The 26048-nt window shown below is 45.4% G+C and overlaps 1 protein-coding gene across 2 annotated transcripts; it reads right to left on the bottom strand.

Moving 5' to 3' along the window:
• Positions 1-153: 153 nt before the first annotated feature.
• Positions 154-21103, bottom strand: PLA2G12B (phospholipase A2 group XIIB). Of its 2 annotated transcripts, none has more exons than XM_024201891.2 (4): positions 20781-21103; positions 16330-16418; positions 14554-14719; positions 154-1090 (listed from the first exon to the last, which is right to left on the bottom strand). In XM_024201891.2, exons 1-4 carry the CDS (start codon positions 21013-21015, stop codon positions 972-974), a joined length of 609 nt encoding a protein of 202 aa, XP_024057659.2. In that variant the 5' UTR covers positions 21016-21103; the 3' UTR covers positions 154-971. The 2 variants fall into 2 exon arrangements, with proteins under 2 accessions (XP_024057659.2, XP_024057660.2); XM_024201892.2 differs by having other exon boundaries at positions 16342-16418.
• Positions 21104-26048: the final 4945 nt, after the last annotated feature.

Here is a 26048-nt window from a genome sequence, read left to right as displayed (position 1 = left end):
CTGGGATTGTTCATCTCTTAAGTTAGCCATGTCCCCATGAAACCAAGCCCTGCCTTACCAAACATAGCCTAAGCAGTACCATTCTACAAATATGCCTTCGTATGCCTGAAAGTTTCCCAAAGTCCCATCAAATCCTCCTGCAACCACCTTCTGCTGTGAAATTATGGGCAGAATCTTATATGTGTATCCGAGTGTATAGTGTTGAGCTACTTGAGCATGGATGGTCTTTGTCCCAGTCTACCTTTGTGTGCACTCATGTATCGGAACTACTCAAAATCCCTCTTGGCTAATATTTGGCCATGTCCCCAGCCATGAATCATTCTCTTAGCTAACAAAAATCCTTGGTTATCTGAACAGTTTGGGGAGCCTCTAAATATTTCAGAGAAGTGGGGTAGTTTGCATGTGTGTAAATAATTGGGTCTGAACCAAAACCCCAAAAGGGGATGAATCCTTCCCCCTTTTTCCATACCCCCCCCCCCGCCCCAATATTGTGGCTCAGCCCATCTCCTGTGTTTGAATAATTTATTTAAAAGATGTAACTAGTGACTGGAACTTTGGCTAGTGGGAAAACTTGTTTTTCAGGGTGTATCAGTGATTCAGGGAGAGGAAGTTGTTATACACGTGTATATCTGCTGCAGAAACTACTTATTACTGTCTGCATTGCATTCTGTTTGCTCATCTTAATCGGTCTCAATAGAAAATTGGCATTAAAATAACCCACAATGATACACCTGGAAAGAGATGGGGCTGTTAGACTGGATCTGAGGTGGGCAGTAGTTGTCACTGCCTCTGACAGCACCCCTCCACCCAAAGCTGTAACTGATGCATTATACACAGTGCAAAAATCTGCTCCTCCTACCCCATACTATCATAACTTCTCCAGTTCAGAGGGCTGATGGAAAATGGCTTGCTAAAGAGCTGCATCAGAGATGGAATGCATGAGGTCATCTCTGGCCAGAGGGCTGTGCTCTTCAAAGTTCCTCTTTTTCTTCCTCATTACAAATGCAGGCACTTCTTTGGCTGTTCATGAAGGGTCGGCAGCCCAGAGTCCAGACAGTGTTAAACACTGTATCTGCTACAGATTCACAAGCTGTCAGGAGGGAAAAGAACAGGCATGTCAGCAGTGGTCTCACACTTTCATTGCTGGTTCAAATAGTGCCAGGACTGGCCTCAAACCAGTGTGGATTGTGTGGGGTACTGCAATGTCTTTTTGCCTTTGTGTACAGTTCTATTTCTCGCTGTCGGCTGGATTTAGGAGCCATTTTGTTCCCAGTGTTGCTGCAGTGCAGTCTCTAACAGCTGTGCTCTCTCTTAGAGAGACTTTCCTTTTGTTTTTTCTCGTTGAAAGTGCGTTATGCTCTTTGTGTATGGCGACATAACAAGTAAGCTTCTCAAAAGATCTCTGCATCAACTCTTCCCTACTTCTCAGCTCCTCCATTTGACCATGGCCTTGTCTAAACTAAGCTTTTACCCCCAGGCTGTTTCTCACATGGCTATATCACCCTTACAGTGGGAGCAATAGCGTAAACCAGCTGCCAGTGGTCATCAGCATTTGACATGGGTGTTATCTAGACCTGCTCTGAGCAGAGCCAGATGACACAGTAGTTAAAATGTCAAACAGCCTGGAGTTAGGGTTGCCAGTTTTGGTTGGACGTATTCCTGGAGGTTTCATCACATGACATAATCTTTTAGATTAATATTTAATTCCTGGAGACTCCAGGACAATCCTGCAGGGTTGGCAACTCTAGCAAGAGGCTCACTATTGAACTCCCCAGCCAGGTAGATAAATGAGTTAATACTAAACTCCACAGGGTGGTCATTTCCCCTGATGGGCTGAAGGCAATAAAATCAGTTCAGAAATAGACTTAGTAATAGTCCTACCCCATGGCCTTCTCTCTCTAGTCCCCTCTCAGCTCCTCTGGCCATTTCTCTGCAGTTCTGCCACTGTAACTCCTGCCACCTGGGACAGCCTTCCTGATCCCCTCTGCCCTCCTTGTTACTTCAGAGCTCCCCAGATAATCTCTTCTCTTGTTTTACTTAATTGGGTTTGGGGATAGGAGTATAAAATGTATAGGACTCTGTGTGTGTGTGTGTGTGTGTGTGTGTGTGTGTATATATATGTATATAAAATATGAGAGAGAGAAACATTCCCTGCCTTTGAGCACTTAAAATCTAAGTCAGACACAAGAGGAGACACAGGGCAACAGTTCAGGAGTGGGGATGACTCATTGAAGAGGTGGATTGCAAGAAGGGGTGTGAAAGAGATGGTGACTGACAGGTGAGAAAAGGGAGATTGTTCCAGGGAAGCTTAATAGAAGGCACAAGCTGAGACTGGGAGGAGAGCTAGAGTATGTCTACACATGGAGTTATTCACCAGTAACTGTTGTGCTTTAAATTCACATCCTAATCTGCGTTGTCTTTCGAGTGTAGACAAGGCCACAGGTTCAACTGTGCTTGTGCAACCCCTAGTGCAGTCAAGTAAAGCACTGGTGGAGCTTACCCCTGCTTGAAACCAGGCTAAACTGTCTTGGTGCAAATTGTGGCTGATTGGGGTTTACCCAGGCTGCAGTGGTGCAGCTACGCTGGCTGTTGGCAACCAATGGCTGTAATCAAGGAAAATTCCTAGTGTAGACTAGGCCAAATCCATTGAAGTCAATGGGAGTCTTTCTATTCACTTCATTGGGCTTTGAATCGGGCATATAGGGAGGAGTAGTAATGTGAACTGATTGAGAGGAAAGATGACACAGAGTGGCTGGCCCTTTAAGTGAAGTAGCCCTGCTCCCCTGATGAGTAGGCAGGTTAACCCAGGTTGCCTCTAATGAGGGGCAGGGCAATACCCCAGTTCAAGGAGAAGAGGAGAGCTGCAGAGAGGCAGCCCTTAGAAAGGGACTGTGAGAGGTGCCTAGCGAAGGTCCTGAAGAGAGCAGTGAGCTCCTGTAGTGATTACCCCGGGGGGGAGGATATCATTTTGGTTGACTGCTTTTATTTTATGAAGAAACCCTGAGGACTTGTGCCCAGGAAAAGGGAGCTGAGCACCTGAAGAACCTGGCACAGAACAGAAGGGGATGACTAGGACTTTAAGTGGAGACATTGAGGGTCTGCTTTAAGACTGGGCGGAGTTATTCTAAATATTAGCAAGCATGCAACAGAGGCGCTTGCTATGTTTAAAAGCTGTCAGTGGAGTAACTTCTGAGGCCCTTGAGGGGAGGGTGTAGTCATGGCCTTTCAGGCCACACTCAGCCAGCAGAGGGCACTCAAACGGCACTCTCTGTGATAAAGGGCTATCAAAACCAACAAAAGCAGAGTTGTAGGTAAGGTTTGTGTTGACCCTTGAAGATAAAAAGGAGCTTGTGGGGGGTTAATGCACCTCAGCAATAAGATCCTCAGGCCTCTGACTCTCTCTTTGTTCTCTTTAACTTGTTGCTGTGCCTGTCTTTGGTACTTCTCTACAAATGTTTAATCATCCTAATGAGACAGAAAACCAATGGAGGGAGGCACTGTTTTTCAAGTCTGCAATAGCAGCACTCCAGTGTGAACTTCCCCATTCATCTTAATTAGGTGTTAGGTTTGGAAAACAAATTAGTGACCCCTTAAGGGCCTCATTGCTGGCTGGCTGCACGTGGGGACCCAGGCAGGGAAGCTGCATACCATTTGTGAGAAATGCTGGGATATGCAAGGGGAACACTTTTAAGGAGCACATCATGGGTTAGACTCTCTCTAAGGTCTGGTCTATACTACCCGCCTGAATCGGCGGGTAGAAATCGACCTCTCGGGGATCGATTTATCACGTCCCACAATCGATCCCCGAATCGGCGCTCTAACTCCACCAGGGGAGGTGGTAGTAAGCGCCGCCGACAAAAAGCCGCAGAAGTCGATTTTGCCGCCGTCCTCACAACGGGGTAAGTCGGCTGTGATACGTCGAATTCAGCTACGCTATTCACGTAGCTGAATTTGCGTACCTTAAATCGACTCCCCCCTGTAGTGTAGATGTACCCTTAGAGGGTTCAATGTTGTATAAATACTGTTTTATGCCCAAATAAATTTGTTAGTCTCTAAGGTGCCACAAGGACGACTCGTTTTTGCTTATGCAGACTAACACGGCTACCACTCTGAAACTTGTTTTAAAGGACTGTCCTTCAGTTGGCAGGCCTAACTTTTGACATCTTGTACCCTGCCATTGTACACATTACACTGCTCTCTTTATTAATAATTAATAAAATGTCTAGATTGTAAATCATCAGTGTTTAAAAGTAAGGGCCATGGGAGCATTGAAATCCTGAGTGTTGGCTTTCTCTGGGATTTGCTGCAGGCGATTTCCCAGTTGAGAATGTGGGATTTTTACCACTGTTGTAGCCCTTGTCTGGGGGATCAGTGAAAACAGGAAATGTAACTTTTTGATATGGGCATTGGTTGGTAAGAGATCCAAGAAATCACCAACCAGCAGCTTGTTTCCACAAGAATCAGAAGGCAGCACTAGGCATATTTGGGGCATGCACTTCAGATGGCAACAGACAGACCCCCACCTCCCCCTTGAAGCTGTTAAGGGGATACTAACAGGTGTGAGGAAACCAGGATATCCAAGAGAAACTTTATTCTGCCCTCCCTGCTAAGGGGGGTTCTTAATCTATCTCAATCCCATAGACCAAATGGAAACAGCAGCAGCAAATGATAGAAGAATGGAAGAGAGTGTTTTTCCATGCTGTGCTCCAACATTGGTGTGGGAAGGATGTAATAATAATAACTGACCTAAGATCTGGAGTCTAGAGTTGGCCCTGTCACCCTTGACCATGTCCCTTTCAAAATTCCTGATGAGTAGTGCCCTTTAATGGCAGTGGGTGTGTCACTGGCAGAACCCAACACGCAAGACAAAAGGGTTAAAACAGGCTTTTCAGAGGACAGGTCTACACTATGGACTTCTCCCAGCATAGCTGTGTCAGGGGTGTGAAGAAGTATGATCTCTGATACAGGTATGGCAGTAAAAGCCGCTACTGTAGACAGTTATACCGACAAAACTGCACTTTTACCAGCGTAGCTTGTTTCACGCGGCAAGGGGCTGGAATAAGCTATGCTGCCAAACCAGCATCCATGTTCAGAGTGCTTGGCCAGTACAGTATATCTATATAGCTCCACTGCCAAAGTGCTGCTAAGGTAGACCTGGGCTCAGTCACTAGGGAAAATGAACAAAAGATAGGCAGAGGTATTAACACCTGTGCTAATAAATTTGGATCTGCAGTCATTAACCTTTTTTTTTTTTTTTGGTGGGGGGGAAATTCTCCCATCTCTCCCTCCCTCCCCATTAACTCCCTCAATCACTCAGAACTTCACATCTAGTGACCTCTGACTGAGGAGTGCTGTTCACAGCAACTTCTGAGCTACTCATGGAGCTAGGGATTGTGGAAGTGTCAGTTGCAAGCACAGGTCCCCAGGGCAGGGCTGGCCTTACCATGAGGCGAACTGAGGCAGCTGCCTCAGGTGCCAGACTGGAGTGGGGCGGGTGGGGGGCACAACTAGGACCCAGAGTGTAGAAAATTGTCTGCTGCTGATGAATATGTATTGTCTCTGCTCTAGATGCACAGAGATGGTGGAGTGCTGTGCTGGAGGAAGGAGGGCACAAGAGACATAACAGGCAGGCAAGAGAAAAGGTGAGAGGGAATAACGGAAAGCAGTAGAGCTGCAGAAAGGAGGAGGAGCCTCTTTTGTACCTCTCTAGCACCCCCAGGAGCCTGGACTGATTAACACCAGCTTCTCAGGGAGCTTCCTGTTTCCTGCTGCTTCCCTGAACCCACTTGAGGAGAACAGGCAGTCAACTGAAGTAGTAGGAGCCAATTAGGCCCTTAAGTCACTGATATCTTCCCTCACTCAGGCCCTGCTACCAGCCTGCTTATTTGTCCCCTTCAACTGAGTGTTGAGAGCCACTATAGCTGGCACAGAACAGCAGTCATGAGTGAAAGAAGAAAACGCCCCTCTGGGGCAGCATTCAGAGAAAGAAAGAAAGCAAAGGAAGCGTTTCTATCTAAGCAGGAAGGAGCTCTCCTGAGATACATAGACACAAATGTTCATGGTGAGCCTTCCGGCCCCAGTGAGGATGTGAGTGGTGAGGAGATGCCTGATCTTCCAGTTAGTCAGAGTGCAGGTGACCTGGCAGCTACTGTAGCATCCATATCTCCATCTCCAATGGATGTAACCATGCACATTCTTGAAGAAAAGTGTAGATCAGAGAAGAGTGTGGTGGAGGCTCAAGAAACAGCTGCTGCTGGTTTAGTTCCTTAAGTCTAGATGATCCAGGTCTGTGGACCCACTTGAGCAGTAGCCTGAGGGACTTCCTTGTGCTGCATGGGCCACAGCAAGTGAAAAACTTCATGTTTCCCAAAGACAATGAAAATAGAAGTTTCCATCCAACACATTACTGGCGTGAAATCCCCAATGGTGACAAGGTGGAGAGGTCATGGCTTATGTACTCAAAAACCCAGAATGCTGCATACTGTTTTTGTTGCAAACTCTTCCAGTCTAATGTTCCAGCCACATTGGGTTCTACAGGAACAAAGGACTGGAAAAATCTGGCTAGAAATCTGGCATGCCACGAGAAGGCAGCAAATCACTAGAGAGCATTCCATAGGTGGAAAGAGCTTGAGATGAGACTAAGGTTAACAGCCACCATAGATGATCAGCATCAAGAGAAGATTGCCTCAGAGTCTCTTTACTGGCAAAATGTTCTGAAAAGGCTCATTGCCATTGTGAGAATGCTTGCTACCCAAAACCTAGCACTGCTTGGCACTTCAGATCAGCTGTACGTGCCAAACAATGGAAACGTCCTTAAAATTGTGGAGCTGATGGCTGAGTTTGATGCTGTACTCCAGGAGCATCTAAGGCTTGGTCCACACTGGGGCGGGGGATCGATCTAGGAAACGCAACTTCAGCTACGAGAATAGCGTAGCTGAAGTCGACGTTTCCTAAATCGAATTAAGTTTACTTACTGCGGGTCCACGCGGCACAGGCAAGCTCCCCCGTCGACAGCGCTTCCTCCTCTCGGCGAGCAGGAGTTCCGCAGTCGACGGGGGAGCGCTTCTGGGATCGATTTATCGCATCCAGATGAGACGCGATAAATCGATCCCAGAAGATTGATCTCTACCCGCCGAATCAGGCGGGTAGTGTAGACCAAGCCTAAGAAGAGTCACCACCCAAGAAATGAACACACCACCACCTTGGAAAAACCATTCAAAATGAGATCATACAGTTACTGGCAACAAAAGTCAAACAGAAGATTGTGGCAGATCTAAAGTCAGCAAGATATTACTCTGTTATTCTGGACTGCACACCTGACATCAGCCATACGGAACAAATGACTTTAATGGTGCGTTTTTCACTAGGTTCTGTTGTTGTTACAAATGTCTCTGCAATCAGGGCCGGCTCCAGCTTTTTTGCCGCCCCAAGCGGCAAAGCGAAAAGGGGAGAGGAGGGAAAAAAATAAAAAAGATAAAGCCGATCGGCGGCACTTTGGCGGCACCTCAGAGGAAGAGAGGGCCTGAGGGACCCGCCGCTGAATTGCTGCCAAAAAGCCGGACGTGCCACCCCTAGCACCTGCTTCCTTCGCTGGTGCCTGGAGCCGGCCCTGCCTGCAATGGTGACTGTCAGAGAGCATTTTCTAGAATTTATTGACATTGATGATACTACAGGAGCTGGTATGACAAATGTGCTTTTTAAAAAGCTGGAAGATACAGGAATTGCGATAGCTGACATGAGAGGTCAGGGCTACGATAATGGTGCCAACATGAGAGGAAAGAACAGAGGAGTGCAGACACGGATCTGAGAGTTAAACCCTTGAGCTTATTTTGTCCCATGCAGTTCTCATTCATTGAACTTGGTGGTCGGTGATGCAGCATCAGCTTCTAGTGAGGCTGAGGAATTTTTTAATATAATTCAAAGCATCTATGTATTTTTCTCCATCAACTCATTGATGGCAAATTTTGAAGCAACATCTGGGAACATCCTCTCTGACACTGAAACCACGGAGTGCCACACGATGGGAAAGTCGAGTGGAGGCGATAAAGCCTATCAAACACCAAATTGGGAAGATAGATGATGCCATAGTTGCCATGATGGAGGATAATGCTATGACAGGAACTGTTCGTGGGAGAACAGTGACAGAGGGAAATGGAAACATACATAACTTCAAATTTCTGTGTGGCATAGTGTTGTGGCATGACATACTGTTTGAAATAAATGTTGTAAGCAAGAGACTCCAAGGTGTTGACCTTGATATATCTGGACCAATGGAATGACTGGACAAAGCAAAGTCATACCTACAGTCTTACTGGTCAGATGAGGGATTTCAAAACGTTCTGAAGAGTGCACAGAAGTTGGCAGAGGAACTTCACACTGAAGCTATTTTCCCCATGCATTCAAGAATACAAGAGTCACCGAGGAAGAAGACATTTTGATTACGAGGCACGGGATAATCCCATGTGAGACCCCCCCAAACAACAATTCAAGTTGAATTCTTTAACCAGGTGCTAGATTGTGCAATACAGTCAGTTGAAGAACATTTCATGCAGCTCAAGGAACACAGCAGTATATTTGGGATGTTGTATGATATTCCCAAACTCCTCACTATACCTGAAGAAGACCTACCCCAGCAATGCAGGGCACTAGAGACAGCGTTGACACACGATGACATGCGCGATATTGATGCGAGTGATTTAGGTGATGAACTGAAAGCCCTTTCAAGATACATTTCAGTAGGATCTGAAAGGCTGTTCTGGAATATATGTGCACAAATAAGATGACCACCCTCTTTCCAAATGCTTTTGTTGCTCTGCGCATACTTCTAACACTTCCTGTAACAGTTGCCAGGGGAGAACGCAGCTTCTCCAAGCTGAAGTTAATAAAAACACATCTACGCTCCATAATGACACAGGAGAGGCTGGTTGGCCTTGCAACCATCTCAATAGAGCATGAGCTGGCCCACACTGTGGACCTTCAGGAAGCAGTTCAAATCTTTGCAACCAAGAAGGCACGGAAAGCACCACTTTGATCATTCAAACAGATAAAAATGCCAGTGTTTACTATGCAGAGAAGAAAAGTTACATTTGCTGTTCAGGCATTTGAAAGTTAAGTGTTACTTAAAATTTTTGAACAAGGCATTTTTAAGTTGTTAGTTCTCCTTTATTGGGGTAGGTAGCAGAGCAGTACCATGAGAGGAGTAGAACAGGAAGAAGGCAGAATTTGAGACCTTTCAAAGTTTTGGCCCAAGCCAGGGGGAATGGGGGCATCATTTGAGCTCCCCGCCTCAGGTGCCAAAATGTTGTGGGCCAGCCCTGCCCCAGGGGCAGAGATTGCTGCTTGCATCACAGTCCACAAGGGGAAGCAAGGGGTCTAGCATGATACACTGCAAATCAGCCACTAAGCAGTCCCAGAATGGGTGTTTCTCCGCTTATCTCTTTGCATCTCAGCTCCAGGAGTGCCCCTTCCTGCCCACTGATCCAACCAGATTTGCCAATTTTCCTTTTGTTCATTAATCTGACACAGGGTTACCCCAATCGCAGGAGCACTAACCCCTGCCAAATCCTTACACTCCTTCCAATCCTCTGTCCAAACTGCCCCATTTGTCTTTCTTTCCCATTTTTGACTTTGCTCCTGCTAACAAGCTGCCCTCTGCTTAGGCCAGTCTCACTCCTTGTGTTCCAAGCACTCTCCTCCAAATCAGTTTTCAACCCACATTTGTGATGCCTTCTAATGCTGAGCTCCCTTCATGGGGGCTTCGCTCATTCCTGGACTCAAACTGCTGTCTCACTAATTCAGAAAGATAGATTTTTAAAAAAAAAAAAGCAACAATAATTTGTTTAACCACAAAGGATACTTAGTCTTATATAAATCTGTCTCTGTGTTTTTAATATGCCTTTGGCTGAAGTATCTAAGCACTACAGAGAAAGGAAGGTTCACATTGATTCTGCCAAAGAAAAACAAATTCTCTCTTCACCTCATCTTTGTCTATAACGCATGCATGCTTGTTTTTATGTGGTTGTTTTCTGGTGCCAGGGAGCTCAACAGCATGGATACCCTCCACTCAGAATACTTTGTCTGCAGCCCACAGGAATTTCATCTCTATAACCATGAACTGCAGGGCTGCCCGGGGGGCAAGTGAGGCAATTTGCCCCAGGCCCTGGGCCCCACAGGGGCCCCCACGAGAATATAGTATTCTATAGTATTGCAACTTTTTTTTATGGAAGGGGCCCCCAAAATTGCTTTGCCCCAGGCCCCTGAATCCTCTGGGCGGCCCTGATGAACTTCAGTGTCCATACCTGTCGCACGTATGCCTTGTTGGATGGTGGAGGGAGAAGTTGTCACCAAGACATGTAGGTCTCCGATATTAATTGCCTCACAGCTCAGGATTGGCACCTCGAACTGGATCCAGAATTGGATCAGGAACCAGTGCAGTTCTTTGTTGAAATGTGCCCTACCAATTCATTTCACTTAGCAGCTGGGCTTCAGTATAATGAATTGTGGCTTCCATGTGGCCTTTGCCACCAGTCCCAAGTAAGGTGAACTGCAGAAGTCCAGCCTGGATATGTTGAAGGGATGCGACACTGTGGCTGGATCCGCATCAGAGAGGAAAGGATGCAGTCTCTGGGCTAACTGAAGATGAACAAAGGCATTTCTGGCCACTGTCACTATTGGGTGCCCAAGTAGTGCAATTAACCCAACAGGACCATTAGACTGTCCATTGCCTTGACTATCAGATACACACTCACAATAGAGGTGAAGTCACGATTACTTATTGCTCCTCAAATTGTCCCTGCTCTGTTGATATTGCCTGTATTGTATTAAAGTTCCAGGAGCTGATTCCTGGCTAAATTTGCAGCTGTTTTTCTATTAAATATTTCTACTTTTGGTCACCTCCTGAAATTCACAAAAATGGTCATATCAGCCTCAAAATTTGTAGGCTACTTCTGAGACAGGGTTCAAATTTCTCTACCAAATTTGAACAAAATCAGACAGTGTTCAGGAACAGGTACCCTAAAAACAGTCATTCATGAGAGCTTGGGGTTTTAATTTTGTTATTTTGCTAAAAAAAAAAAAAAAAAAAAAAGGAAAAAAAACTGACATGGAGGTAGCAAGAACCTAATTTACTGGACTTCTTAGCAGTGAATTATGACAGCACCGGTGTTTCGTAGTTTAGTCACACTTCAAAAGTTGTTAATCTTTTGATTAAGAACATTTATTAAGGAAATTTGGTTTCAGCAAACAATCTTAAGGTCTTTGGCAGTTACTCTCAGAAGCATATTCTGGACAACTGCACTAGAAAAGTCTGGGGAACATGAATATGGGGACTGTGAACACCTGCCCTGTGGCACTACCACAAAGGAGGCCCAGTGATATGAAGAGGCGCACTCCGAGGTATTTCAGGAGCAGGTGTTGAAGCATAGTGCTTCCCTCCCTTCCCAATTCAATGAGCCTCCTGTGGCTAGCACACTAGGGATATATCTACACTACAGCAGCACAGCTATGGTGGTGCTGTGGCACTGTAGTTTAGGTCCTGTGTCAATGGAAGGGGTTTTCCAATGTAGTTAATCCATCTCTCTGAGAGGTCGTAGCTAGGTTGATGGAAGAGTTGTGTTTTTTCCTAGCTGTGTCTACAGTAGAAGTTAGGTTGACCTAACTATGTTGCATGGGGCATGACATTTTTTCACAGCCCTGAGTGATGTAGCTAGGTCCATCTAATTTCAAATGTAGCCCAGGCCTCCCCTCTCATAAGCAGGGCCGGTTCTAGGTTTTTTGCTGCCCCAAGCAAAAAAAATCTTACACACACACACACACACACTGCACCCTCCTGCCGCCCCAGCCCTGGGTCACTGGTAACTCGCTCCCAGGGCGGGTCATTCAGCAGGAATTTTGGATGAGGACAGAACATAGACAGGATTGGTTCCCATATGGTTACAGAACTGCAGTAAAGTGGAACAATTTTCAGCTTGTGTGATTGAAGGCTATCTGGATGCATATTATAAGACTGTCCTACATAAATGAGGAAAAGTTGAGGTGCCTTTATTATTCTTTTGTTCCATTCTTTGTTTCTATGGGGAATTTGCCAATGCAATATCACTGTCTTCCTTTTAAACAAATAAAACTAAAACTTAAAAATCATAATAATAATAAAAAAAGCAATGGCTGTTGAAAATAGCAATTCCAGTCCTAATAACCACTGGGAAGCATTTCTTGCTCAATTTATTCTACTTTTTCCTACAACAAGTATATTTGATTTGGGAGAAATGAAGTAACAGCTGCCCAAATTGAGCTTGAGCACTCCTGAATTTTGAGGGTGTTCAAATCTGGAAGGCAGGTGCTGGATTCCCTTTCTGAATATTAGCTAAATCTGGAAAAGAAAAGTCAATTTCTGCTTCCATGGCTCAGAAGGGTAAATCCTCCTACGTGCCTAGTACTGTATCTAAAGCTGCCCAGTCTAGTAGAGCCTCCCCTCCCTTACTTTTCATTTTAAATTCTAGTGGGATCCACGTACCTGCCTTGCTAGGCTTCAGATAGAGAGGTGCAATGTCCATTTAGTCCACCCAATTCTTTCTTTGGGGGAGAGCCCAGGGCTGGGGTGGCAGGAGGTGCGGGGGAAGTGCCCAGGGCTGGGGCGGCAGGAGGTGCAGGTGGGGGCCAGAGCTGGGGTGGCAGGAGGTGTGGGTGCAGGGGGGGGAGAAGAGCCCAGGGCTGGGACAACACAGGGGTGCGGGGGGAGCCCAGGGCTGAGGTGGGGGGCGGCAAAAAACCTAGAGCTGGCTCTGTTCCTACCATTTACAGCAAGCTGCAGCATGAGGTTTCAGTTCTACACTCCTTCCCCCTCCCTTTCCTGTTAATTGCGGCCAAGGGAATGCTGGGCAATGTAGTTCTTTCCCTGCTCCAGGGCTGGCTCTATAGGCAGGGAGCTAACCAAGGAACTACAGCTCCCAGGGCTCCCTGTTGGTTCTCAGCTCTCATGCTGGATTCTTGCGCCCCTGCAAATTTACTTTGATGGTGCCTAGAGCCGGCCCTGCTCATAAGCCACATGAGGTTTGCTGGCAGGAGAAGGAGGAAAGCTGCATGTACTGTGTTTCTAATTTAAACTCCACCGTTCTAGGAAGGTGCTATATGCACCCAAGCCACTGAGATGTGCCTGTAACCGTCACTTGATTTGTGAAGGAATCTGTATTTAGCTTCAGCCAACTGCTTTTCAGCCAACCTCTGCTTCTCAGACATTGGGGCAGCTGGGAGATGATTTTTGTCTCCATTTCAGGATTAAGAGAAGCTGGGTGGATGTTGGCATCTCAGTGACACTACCCTCTATGGTATCTCATTCTCCCTGTCCCCTCCCCCACAGTGGCTTTACTTGGATGTAAACAGGGCCGGCTCTAGAATTTTTGCCGCCCAAGGCAAAAACAATTTTGGCGGCCCCCCCCAACTCCGCCCCTTCCCCCAGGCTCTCAAGCCTGGGAGGGAGGGAGGGGGAGCAGCGACGCGCGAAACGGCGGGATCTCCCCCGCCCTCCCAGGTTTAAAAGCCTGGGAGGGAGGGGGAGACTCCGAGCGGCCGCGGCGCGGGCGCCGCTTCTCCCCCTCCCTCCCAGGCTCTCAAGTCTGGGAGGGAGAGCAGCGGCGCACGAAACGGCTGCTCGGGATCTCCCCCGCCCTCCCAGGTTTGAGAGCCTGGGAGGGAGGGGGAGACTCCGAGCGGCCGCGGCGCGGGCGCCGCTCCTCCCCCTCTCTCCCAGGCTCTCAAACGGCTGTTTCGCGCGCCGCAGCCGCTCGGGATCTCCCCCGCCCTCCCAGGCAGCAGCAGCGGAGGTGAGCTAGGGCGGCCGCGGCACATTTTTAGGGGCGGCATTCTGGCGCCGTCCATGCCGCCCCTAAAAATGTGCCTCCCCAAGCACCAGCTTGTTTGGCTGGTGCCTAGAGCCGGCCCTGGATGTAAACATTAATAAAAAAGAGGTGGCAGCCCATATGGCAAACTTCAACTCAACCCAAATCAAGAATGGTTGAGAGAGTTTGAATCTTGAAATTGGGGCTTATAAACAGAACATGTTAATAAGAACCTTTTGTCATAAAGTTAAATACCGTGGAAAAATTAACCCCTTTCTAAAACATTAGCACTGAGACTTTTAAATCTGGCTAAGGGATTTGGACACCCAATTCTCATTGGAAAGTAATAAGAACTGATCATCTCCATAAGTGGCTCTGAAAATCCCACCCTAAGGTAAAAATGAATGGCTTGGGGCTGTTTTATTTTTAAATTAATAATAAACTTCAAACATAAAAGCACGTTGGGTAATTGTCTGGGACAGGTCTGCTTTAGAGAGGAGGGAGGCAATGTTCAAGCAAAAGGTAGGGCTAGCTCAGCCTTTTGATCTAAGTGTATTTCACATGTGATTGCCGCTCAGCTGTGGCAGTGCTATGTCCTATTGCAGTCACAGCAGAAACCTGCTGCCGTGTTGTAGGAAAAGGACTTCCTGCTACTGCTCCTCTGGGAAATGGGGCTGGAGCCACCTGCTTCCCACAAGAGTGGCCTGGGTGCAAAACTCACCTTCAACCTTGGAGACAAAACCAAGGCTCCGTTTGAGGTCTGAGCAGATGGAGTGGAGGCACCATCGGAACTTAGCATCACAGCGGTATTTGTTGGCTCCGCAGGTGTCGTAACAAACATCCAGCTGGTTACAGCACTTAGTCATGGCAGGGATGCCTAAATCCAACTGGAGGCAGAGGAAGAGAAAGGAAAGACAGCACTGCTCAGGCATTGTACTTAGTGAAGGGTCTATCCTCCTCTCCAACGGTGGTGATGCCCCTCTTTCCCCAAACCACCAAATGCTGCTCCTTGACCCAAAGCTTCTGCTACAATTCCAGTGTTAATGCCATAGTTGTAACAAACAGAGCTGTAAGGTCAAGAACAAATACACTTTGGATTTTTGGTTTATACTCTCCCATTAGTGAGTGTGTAATAGGCATGAGCGTTATACATGGGCCTGTTCAAATCAAGGTGGGAATGAAGTCCTTATTTTCATTAAAAACTGTTTCTCTTCCACATCCCCGATGTAGGGGTCTAGTTTCCCCTCCTTACTTCTAACACTTATGAATGCAGGAGATGACAGAAGCCTCTAGAGAGGTTTGTGGTGATGTCCAGTTTAAGGAACTAATATAACTTCAAAAATAGCCCACATGGGATTTTTTTTTTAACAGAATCTTAATTGGTGCAGACCCTGGTGGGAACAGAAATAGGCTAATTAGCCAGGCCAGCTCTTAGAGGCTCTTCAAGGAACCATTCTCATGGTATAGATTAACTTTGATTTCATTAATTGCTTTAAAAATAACCAAGATACAAAGCCTGGAAATGAGTTGAATTTAGTACTCAATATTGAGGAGGGGAGCTGTAGAAAGGGACCAAAGGGCTGCTTAGTGGGAGATTTATGAGAGCAAACACCAATTCACACCTGTAAATAGGCTTTGCAGGGAACACCAGGCATTGCCATTTATCTCTAAGCTTTGAGTAATTGAATTGCCTTGCACTGAATGTTCCCTAGTGATGGACCCAGTTAAAAGTGCATGATACTTATCTGGGTTTCCATTAAGTGGCTTCTATTGCACCAACACTCCATAGCTAACCCAAGGATTGCCACATACCTTCTGAACTGCTTCTGTGATGCAATCATTTGCTTCTCCTGCATTTATCTGCGAGGTAGACTTTATCCTTCAATAAATACTAAGACAATTGGAGTTTTGTATCATGAATCCACACATGTAATTCCCATTGACAGGATTAACAAATTTATTAGAGCATAACCTTTCGTGGGCTACAATATGCACCCGAAGAAGTGGGTTGTAGCCCACGAAAGCTTATGGTCTAATAAATTTGTTAGTCTCTAAGGTGCCACAAGTACTCCTGTTCTTTTTGCGGATACAGACTAACACGGCTGCTACTCTGAAAATTGACAGGATTATTCATCCACGGCAAGCAGCAGCCACCAACATTTGGGAGCTGATCGCTCTGCTGGTTAGCAAATCAGATAGTAAATTAAATGGTTACTTAAAGTTACATTTTCCTTCCCTTGCCATCGCAGACAGCCATCTCCTTGGCAAACACAGGCAGACAATTTAGTACTGTAATATATGACTGACTATCACAGCAATCTTTGGAAAGGTGAGGATACCACTCAGAGCTGGCTGCAGCCAGGAAAAAAATACAATAGTTATCATACCAATAGCACATGTCCTAGCTAGACCACGTTCTTAACTATTTTTTTTAAGCTGATTATTCCGGTTAGTGAATTATTTCATGGGGGAACTAGGTGTTAGCAGCAGTACATACACTTTCTGGTACCTTGAGACCAAGGAAGTAGGAGCTGCAGCCATTGGGCTCTTGTGGCTTGTAGTTCGGTCTGGGCATTGGAGCCTTCCCTTGAAAGACAGAGAAATGTGAAAAGTTAGGGGTAAGAGATTGCAGGGGTGTCGAACTTAGAGGTAAGCACATGTTCTTTGCTTTTGGTTTGCCAAAGGCAAAGAAACATTGTACGACAAGGGTCTTAAATACAGCCTCCTATAGGCATCCTAGCTCCACTGAACAGACAGAGGACCATCACCCACCTAATCTCTTGCTTTAAGAAGAGAGGCATAAACTGCTCCTTTCAGATCAAGTGAAAGACAGTCCAACGCTCCCTGAGGACCTGGTTGTACCTCCCACAATCACTAATCCTTTACGAAGGGCTATGTCATTGCTGGATTCCAGTGTTTACAACCTGGTCCAGTCCTCCTCCTGGACAGTTACCAGTCTGTTGTAAATGGACCTAAACATGAATCCATGTGTCTCTAAATCAATTGGGTCTGGGCTGAGTCTAGTTACTATTCCTAGCTCTGGGTCTCCAGGTCACATTCCCAGGCTCAGGCCTCGTGCCTGAGTCCTTCTCAGGGACACAGGACTCTGCATTCCAGCTGCTTCAGACCTCCTGAGCCCCCCAATCTCTTCCACATGTTCCACCTGGGCTATATTCAAGTAGTAAAGAGAGGGGATATCCACTTCTGTGTAAATGTTGGTAATAGAGCACTCCACAATGGAGTTAAAATTTCACCTGCTGCTTATTTCTTTCATCAGAGACTGGGGACAGTGCTGGGCCCCCTAGCATTGGATACTCAAGCCCTGGGCACGTTAGATTACACTGCCCATTTTTACACAGACCCATTCAGCACTGCGCTGGAAACCATAACTTCTAGAGCTCTTAAGTGTTAAAATGGGTCCCTTGGAACAACTCTGAAAAAGAGGCAATGCCATGCAAAATGCTGCAAATCCTGCTTGCCTGCCCATCCACAGAGCCTGGCATCTGAAATTGGGGGAAACTGTCCAGAGAATTTTTACTTTTAGCCCACTTTTGCTTGAATGCCTGAGAGTATGGCTCTTCATTTTTCACCATTGACTTCCCTAAAGAAATACCTTACTATCCCTCCCAATATTTTTCAGCAAACAACCACATAACCATAACACCTACCCACCCCCCTTTTGGGTTATATGTTCCCAGTCCTCCACAATACAGCCCTCTGCTGGTGAGAAATCCGCTAAGAACCACAGCTGGCAGCCAGGAGAAGGGAGATTCCAACTGCAGAGAGCATGAAACTCTCTCATCAGCATAAGATGGATATGACCATTACCAGTAAGTCCTGACCTTCATTTCGGCAATACAGACTATTAGCAGCATTATTAGGCTGAAAAAAAGAGCAGCAGGCAGCGTTTGTAACAGTTGCCCTGGGAAGAAGAGACCAGATCTTTAATTCCTGATGTAGTTGCAGATGACTGCCCTAGGTCAAGGGATTCTGCATTTATTCTTCCTGTGAACAAATTCATTTTATCTCAGGTTTTGGATTTTCCCCCTAGCTTGCAGCTTCAAATGCCTGAACTGGGGGAGAAAGCATGGACAAATACTGTAGGCCTGCATGGATCATCAAAAACCTCCGGGCTGTGCTGCCAATATTTCAACAAGGGACTTTGCTAATTTCCCCTTTAGCCTGTGACTAATCACTTGTCCCAGGGGAACACACGCTAGCAGAGAGGAGAGTGAAGGAATCTACTTGTTTGTTTAAATGGGAAAACAAATACTTTCTCATGACTACAAACAAGGAGGGAGGTTACATCATGTAGCAAACATACATCTGCTCTTCTTGCTGGATTTGTTCCTGACAAATAAATAGAGAGAGTTATTGGTAGTACAGCAAATATCCAGTGTGAATTCTTGAATGGGAGGTATGGATGTTTTAGTGCCAAAACCTCATAGGGCACCTGTGGGTAGAGAAGGCTGGGGTGTTTTAAATAACTACCGTTTGGTCCATTCCAAAGCCAAAATTTTGCTCTTTGGAAATCTTTCTGAGTCAGTGGTTTAGGTCAGTGGTCTCCAAACATTTTTGATCGCGCACCCCTATCAGTAAAAAGATTTTGAGTACCCCCTGCCGTGCCGGCTCTACCATTTTTGCTAAAGCCGTTCGGACTTCTGCCCGAACTGCGGAAGCGAAAAAAAACTTTGGAGACCAGTGTTTTAGGTAATCCTGGCAGACAGAGGGGGAACCTGTCAGGCAAGGATCTCACTGCACTCTTTCCTTTGCAGTGGAGGCAGAATTTTTAACATGGGGCTCCTAGGGTCTCCCTCCAGCACTTCTGTGATTCATCTTCTAGAGGAGGCATAAAAGACCTTAACAAGGGAATGTCTTCTCTCCACCTCACAGGGCATCCTGAGCCTTTATCGAAGCTAACAATCGTTTACCCTTCACATAACTTAAATGTAGATCATTATTTTAACAAGAAATATGCTCCCCATGCATTTGAGCTGCTTTCTGTTCTGTGAGCACCTGATTCTCATTTCACTTACCATGGTATCTCCATTTATGTCAAAGGGTTTTCTTCTGATTCTCCTGTGTGAGGGGAATTAGGCCCATTGTTATGCAGGATCAGGTCCTAAACTGCTTTCCTATTATTTGAAACTCCTCTTGAAGTAGTTAGGACTCTTGGGTACACACACACTACGGGACTGGAACCATAAGGCTTTGTGAAACCTAATCTGAATATAACTGTCTTCTGTTCCAGTACTTTTAAACACTTGCCTGGATAGTGGCAGTTACAGCTGTCACCTGTCACACAAGAGCTCTCTTTATGGTTCATCAGACCCACAGGCTGCCACTGTCACAAAGCCCTGGCCTCAGCTTGTTGGCAGTTTGCCTGCCAGATTCTCTTCCCCCTACAGCCTTAGAGGTAAGACCTTCCTTGTGACACATCTCCTATGTTCTTCAGCATAAGTAGGGCAACTGAGTTCCCAGAGGTCTCTTGTAGTCTAAAATGTCGGTTGGTGAAAGCATCCTTGACTACATCCAAGAAGCTTTCCCCTAAATTCTGTCTCAAAGACAAACTGACTTGTACTTTTAAAAAAAAAATCAAAAGCCTAAGACACAGAAACTGTCTGGAACAGTCTGAGTGTTAAAGGTTCTTGTAATAGTGACAACAGATCTTATTTACCTTCCAGTTCTCTCGCTCCCTCCTCCCCTCATTATTACTAATCTTAGAACTAAGAACTGCTGAATAATTAAACTCTGATGGCTGCAGAGATTGCTGCAGCCTGCTTGGTCTGCAGCTTGTGTGAGTCATTTAGAAACTCCACCTACCAAGCTGATAGATTTGTACAGCTAGAGCCAGAAAGACCCCTTACTCCTTGTGACTGCAAAGGCTTGGCTGTCTAACCAAACTGGGGTGGGCGGGAAAGGAAGCTTCCTTGCGGAAGATGCTGATTCTGAAAGTTCCCTGGATTATGAGGGGCAAACCAGAGTTACATCTGTCCTACGCTGACCTGCTGTTCCTCTGACCTCAGAATGGCTGAATCTAAGCGTATAAACTTGACACGTGTTATAGAAGCAAACAGCATCACTGCGTTATACAAAGTCCTTTCTTACTTAGTGTTTTGGGCCCAAAGTGTGCTAGGGGTTGGTCCCTCATTCTGGGGTGTCTTTGTCCCCTCTGCTGAAGAGTTGTCCCCTGCTTTGGAGCCCTAGGTGACTGAGAACTGTGGTGTGTTAAGATAAGACACCAATGTTCTCTTCTCTCCCGTTATTCCCCAGTAGCAAAAAAGTCCAAAGGAGTCTTTACCCTTTAGGGAAGCCCTTAATCTTCAGTGAGGGGCAAATTGTCCCTTGGCTGTTCCAGGTAGGGGAAGCACAAGCTTCCCCACTGTGGTGTCTATATACCAGGCTTAGTTATCAACACAGGGTTGAATTCTACCCTCCCACGGTTAGTTTCTGACTTGCTAACTCAGTGTTAGACACAGCGTTCCCCTTTGTTTTAAGGAATTCTCTATCAATGTAAGTGTCATGAACAGAATCCATCATAGTTCAGGGGAAAGGCTGTAAGTTTAAAAACAAGCAAAGGGGAGTTTGAAAGGAAAAAGGTCAGGGGAAAAAAACCCACCAAAAATTCTGAGGGGGAAGCGGAGAGTTAAAGAGGCAGCACCAAAAACTCCATTAGTATCAATTTAGAAAGCTAATGGAGTGTGGACAGTGCTGGGAGAACAACATGCAGAATTCAGTCAGAAGTCCTAGAAACAGATACAAAATGTACAAGATTTGTCTCTCCAGAGGATATCTGTTGCATTTGCCCTTCCCATCTTCTGTCTCAAACCCAAAACTGATAGCCAATATCTTACCAGTAAGAACTGTTAGGCCTGAAATAGGTGTACCAATTCACAGGACAGCTGCCTGAACCCACAGGGCCCTATGGAAAGGAAAGAAGCCACTTACCATATCTACATCTGTACTGACAAACCCCATTTTTTCCTCCTAGCAGCTCTAAAAAAGAGTCAAAATAGCCATTAACGGTTTCAAAGCCATCTCTGATGGTCCCAATGCCCCAGTCTGCTGAGGCTGATTCTTCTGGGGCAGCTTGGTTGACTGAGTTGTCTGAGGTTACTTCTTCATCGCATCTTCCTAGACTCAGGGCCAGGCACAGAACCACTGTCTTGACAACCGGCTTCATCCTGCAGTCAGACCAAACAAATCCAGGCTCCCGAAACTCTAATGCACAGGCATGTAGTGAGGTGGAAATGGGGCTGGGTTGTTTCGAGTCCAGGGCATGTATACTCCCCTCTCTGATGGACTTTAAACACTGCTGTGGTAACCAAAGTGAGGTCACAGCAATTAGAGAGTGCAAAGGTCAGACAAAGTGGAGATTCGGTCCAAGTTCAGCTCATAAAACAGGAGAGTGGAGGACAGTTGTGTAATACTTTGAAATGGTTCAGGCACCTCAGCATGGGGCATTTAGCCAGTATTTGGATGGGGCAGGAGGGACTGTCCCTCTGTCAGAGCATGCGATCAGCCCATGCTTATTTTCATCAGTGGATTGGTAGCTAGTCATGAGGTCAGTGAAACACCCCTTCAGCTAGTGCATTAGACAGATGGCCACAAAACCTTTCCTGGGTTTTTGTTTTTTTAAATCTTCCCCTTTCTTTGGAATTGGGGTGGGGATTTGTGTAGCCTCCTCTAGACTTTCTATGCTAAGACAGTGGGGCAAGTGCCTGATCAACAAGTATGTCCCTGCTGGAGGTTTTTGTGGTCAGGTAGACCAGGGACTGGGCCTTCCATGAGGCCAAATTTTGCAATCAGGGCATCTTCCACAGCACCCTGGTTCTAACACTCTTGTAAAGCTACTTTACCTTAATGACCACCTACTTTCAGCATACTAATAGATGAATGACCATTCTCCTTATACTTTTGCTGGGACTCCTGCAGTGGCTGATGTAGCAGTAGTCTGACCAACTCTACACTGGGGGGGATGATTCCTGAGGATCTCTTAGGGTGTCTCACATAAAATGGTCCTGGGGCACCTGTGAATCTTTATTATAAAGATGATATAATATACTGTCAGCCTTGCTTGCTTAAATATAACAGACCATCAATAAGTGACCCATAATATACATATAACTTGTGGCACTTAAAACTGTACGTGCTAGGGGCTCCATTCCACAGCATTGTTGTTCCTCCTGGTTCTGAGATGGAGCCAGTTTAATGCATTCATCTGGCCTCCATATCAGTTTAAGCTTTTGCAGAAATTAAACTCATCTAACTCAATGCTTCTAGCCCCTCTGGTTACCAAAAAAAAAAAAACCCTCCCTAATATGACCCAGTGGAATGCTGTCTTCCTGAGTCTGCAAGCAGCCTGAAGTGTTAGTGATCCCACTAATCTCAGTGGGGTATTAAATGCCATGGGCCAGATTTTCTAACAGCTTAGCTCCCCCATAGGCACTGAAAGAAGTGGCTTCTTTACAAGCCTCACTGCTAGTTTAAATTTTCTTTATATGATATAATAGAGAACCTCAGTAACCTTTCACTATGGTCTGAGTCTACAAATCTTTCACAAATAGTCATTGCTCTCAAAAAGCAGTAGCATCAGTGGGCATTCGACTGTGAGTAAAGATCCATTGAGATAAGGGGTTGTAGGACTGGGCTATTTGTTCACTCTGTGTTTCAAGACATTCCTAAATGGCTTGAACTACTGCTGACAAATGACCATTCTCCTTGCTGTTTTGCTGTATGCTTCAGGATGTGTTATCAGTAAATGTTGATACAATGAAAACCAGGTTCAAAGTCATCACATTTCTCTTCTACTGTATAGAGCAACTCAAGTATCTGAATAATCTTTCTGCACAAAGTACTAGAATCTTTCCCTCCCCCCTCCTTGCTCACAGCCCTTCTGAAAAGTCCTATAGAATTTACTATGCATGGAACAAATAGGAATAACTCTAAAAACCTATAGAAGCACTGGATGTCTGGTGCTGTGATGTTATGCCTAATAATACGCCTTTCAAAGATAGAGCTGGAAATGACTCCACGGCATTCCTTCTAGGTACCAAACACTGGTTGGGAGGTAGGGAATGTGGGGCCGGGGGGGGGCGGGGAGAAGAAAGAGAGAATTTGCCATGGTTCACAAGCTGGCTATGGTCTATGGCCTTTGCAGTTCAGTGCAGCTGTCACTGAAACTAGCATTTAGCGTAGAGGAAAGGTGGTGAGGAAACAACGTCTAACATCCATAGTGAACTGATTCTTCAAAACAACTGCTGATGCAGATCCAGATTCTTTAGTTCTGAGCTCACTTGTATCACCACCTAATAACAGTGCCCAATGGGATTGTAGTGTACCATATCTGTGCCCTTCTCCTCCCACCTTGAGAATTCCTTCCTTCAATTCAAGAAGTTATAGCAAAGTTCTGAAACAATGGAAAAGTTGGGAAGTAGTGCAGATCCACCAAGGCAACCATCTTGAAGAACCAGTGTTGGTTGTTTACTGTACTATTATTTTTTCTTTAAGCACTGCCTGCTCCCTAAGGTGTAGATCTGATTTTAAAAAGGTAAATCCTGCTGGAATTGCTGTGAAAAGGTGCAGACTGAACTCCAGGTACAAGGGATAGCACATGGGACTCGGTCTTTTGCTTAGTTAATACAAGTATGTCAATTTGTGCACTAAAAGCAAACTGTCTACTATTCATAGCACTGGGCTTCTTGCTTGCCATAGTAAATAACTTTAATGCATCTTCCGAGTCCATGTGGAACAAATTAGATATAGTTTGTTTATTTTTATATATTTATTTATTTAATCTCAACATTTTATCTATGGATTATTTCAATTCAATGGCCACTCAAAATATTTTCAGTTTAAGAGTTGCTGCAGTCTAACTGTGAACATACTCTTTGATTTAAATTACTTTAATATACAATCCATTTTGTTAACAGGGCCCAGCAATGCTGGCAACCTAAACAATACAAAACTGTGTTAGTCAAGAGACTATGGAAATGACACCACCTAGCATATTTGTACTGTCCACACAGACTAATGCAGAAAGTAAACAAGTAAATCTAAATTTATACACCTTTCAGGGCCAGATCCACAGGTGATGTGAATTGATTTAGTTCCATTTACACTAGCTGAGGATCAGGTTCAGTTTTTATATATAGAGAACCCCTAAAACTTGACTGTTTCCATAACTGCATTCATTCCAAAGTGCAGCTGTGTTAGAAGTGTGGAATATGAGTCATTCAGTTTATCCTCACAGTGGTTAGTACAGAATTACCCAGCATTCTAATTCTCCTAGTGCAACCATCAAAACATGTTTTAAATCTTGTAATGGTAGAGTGAGCAAAAGCATGGCTAGTGAGGAGAACATAAACCACCTCAAACAAATTAAGTTACTTGACACTTTAAAAAGCTACATTCTTTTAGGGTCCAATTCTGCCCATGTAGCTTTACAACTCAACTTCAATGGTAGCTGCCTTTGTGGGCAGATCTGGATCCATAAGATTTTGGTTAGCTGATGTAAAGACTTTAAAAGTCAAGCTATGCTATCATAACATGCGACTGGGTGTACACAAAACCATTCCTGTGCATTCATTGTTCTAGTTGAGTGAAGGTTCATTTGGACTACATTTCTACAGTCCTATTATCCAGAAAGCGTGGTTTGAGAATCTAGCTTCAATGTAACAAAAAAACTAACATCTTTAGTTCTTAACAGGATTGCAGTATGCAAATTGCCTGTACAATTGGGATGAACTGAATTACCTCTGATGTCCAACTCCCTTCTTCAAGAGTAGCAGCAGGTACAATAAGGAATAGATAGTAGAAGCCACATTCTGGGACAGGTAACAGTGGACTATAATGCTTTTGATACTGTATACAATTTGGGAAGATATGGACAAGAAACTACATTTGGATCTCTTTCACAAGATATCCTTGCTCCTGAGTTGCCCAGCTGTCAGGGCCAGCTCAAGCATTTCTGCCGCCCCAAGCAAAAAAAAAACCCCCACGCTCAGCAGCAGCAGTTCAGCAGCAGGTCCTTCACTCCTAGAGGGAGTGAGGGACCTGCCGCCCCCGAATTGCCACAGGTGCCGCCCCTCTCCCTTGGCCGCCCCAAGCACCTGCTTGTTAAGCTGGCGCCTGGAGCCGGCCCTGCCAGCTGTATGTTGTGTAGTATAGCCACAGAGGGAAAAGTGACTGCAAGAATTTCATAGTGTGTAGTGAATTACTATATAAATATCATCACAGAAAGCCTTCATTAGCTCAGATAAGGCTGAAGAAAGAATGTGCAGTACAAGGGAAGTTACGCTCGGTCTGGGCAGGGAACAACTGGGGACTCTTTGTATGAAAACAAGCCAAAGTGCCAGCTTGCTGGGGAGGAAGTTAAAGGAGACAAAGGGCATGTCTACACTGTGGCATAATGTGCACTGGTGGTAGGGGAGTGGTGTGACTTGAAGTGTTCTAAAGTATGTTAATGGGTCCATGTAGATAGGGCTAGTGGGAACTCAATTAAAGCACTCTAGGGAATGTTAGTGTTCACCAGCAGCACCTGAACAGATTAATATACATGTTAGGGCACTTCAGAAATCACACCCTGTAGTGCATATTACCCCACCATGTAGACAAACCTTGAGACCCTAAAGAATCACATTTTCTGCTAGTTCATGCTGGGTTTTTCAAAACCCAAAAGGTTGTGTTGGTGTTTTTATTTTAACCTGACTGGACAATTGCCATCCCCCTCACTGCTGCCTTGGGACTGACCCTGCCTCCCAGCCTGAGTCCAGCTTTGAATTTCATGCTTGGGACCAAACGTCTAGATCCCAAACACCCTTGAAATAAGGGGTTAAAAAAAATCTTGATCTCTAAACCTAAACTGCAGTTTTGTTAATCTATCAACAGCATCTATAGCAAGTGTTCCTTAAATGAGAAGCACACAACGTGTACCTAGAAGACTATTTGATTCATGGGATTACAACATGGCATTGCTATTTCTTTAGCATCTCATCTGGAAAATGTTTGTGGTTTGTCAGAACTGTAGGATTGAGTCCATAGGAAACAGTATAGTGATAAACACCATGGACATACAAAGGTTGGGAATATACCTTTAAATGCCTGTGGCATGGGCTCTTCCTCAACTACCCCTTCATGTGAACAATCCAAAGGTTAGGGTGCCATAGGAAAGCTTCTTCTAAATATTTAAAAACAAATGTTGACAATATTTGAAAA

This window comes from Terrapene carolina, unplaced genomic scaffold, assembly GCF_002925995.2.
Source record: "Terrapene carolina triunguis isolate 2854851 unplaced genomic scaffold, T_m_triunguis-2.0 Scaffold95, whole genome shotgun sequence".
Classification (NCBI taxonomy): Eukaryota; Metazoa; Chordata; order Testudines; family Emydidae; genus Terrapene; species Terrapene triunguis.
This window is presented reverse-complemented; position numbering and strand designations above follow the sequence as displayed.

Coding starts and splice junctions, on each gene's coding strand:
- PLA2G12B (XM_024201891.2), bottom strand. CDS start 21,015: ATGAAGCCGGTTGTCAAGACAGTGGTTCTGTGCCTGGCCCTGAGTCTA. Junction 16,419..20,780: donor TCAGTACAGATGTAGATATG/GTAAGTGGCTTC, acceptor CTGTCTTTCAAG/GGAAGGCTCCAATGCCCAGA. Junction 14,720..16,329: donor GTCTCAAGGTACCAGAAAGT/GTATGTACTGCT, acceptor CTCTGCCTCCAG/TTGGATTTAGGCATCCCTGC.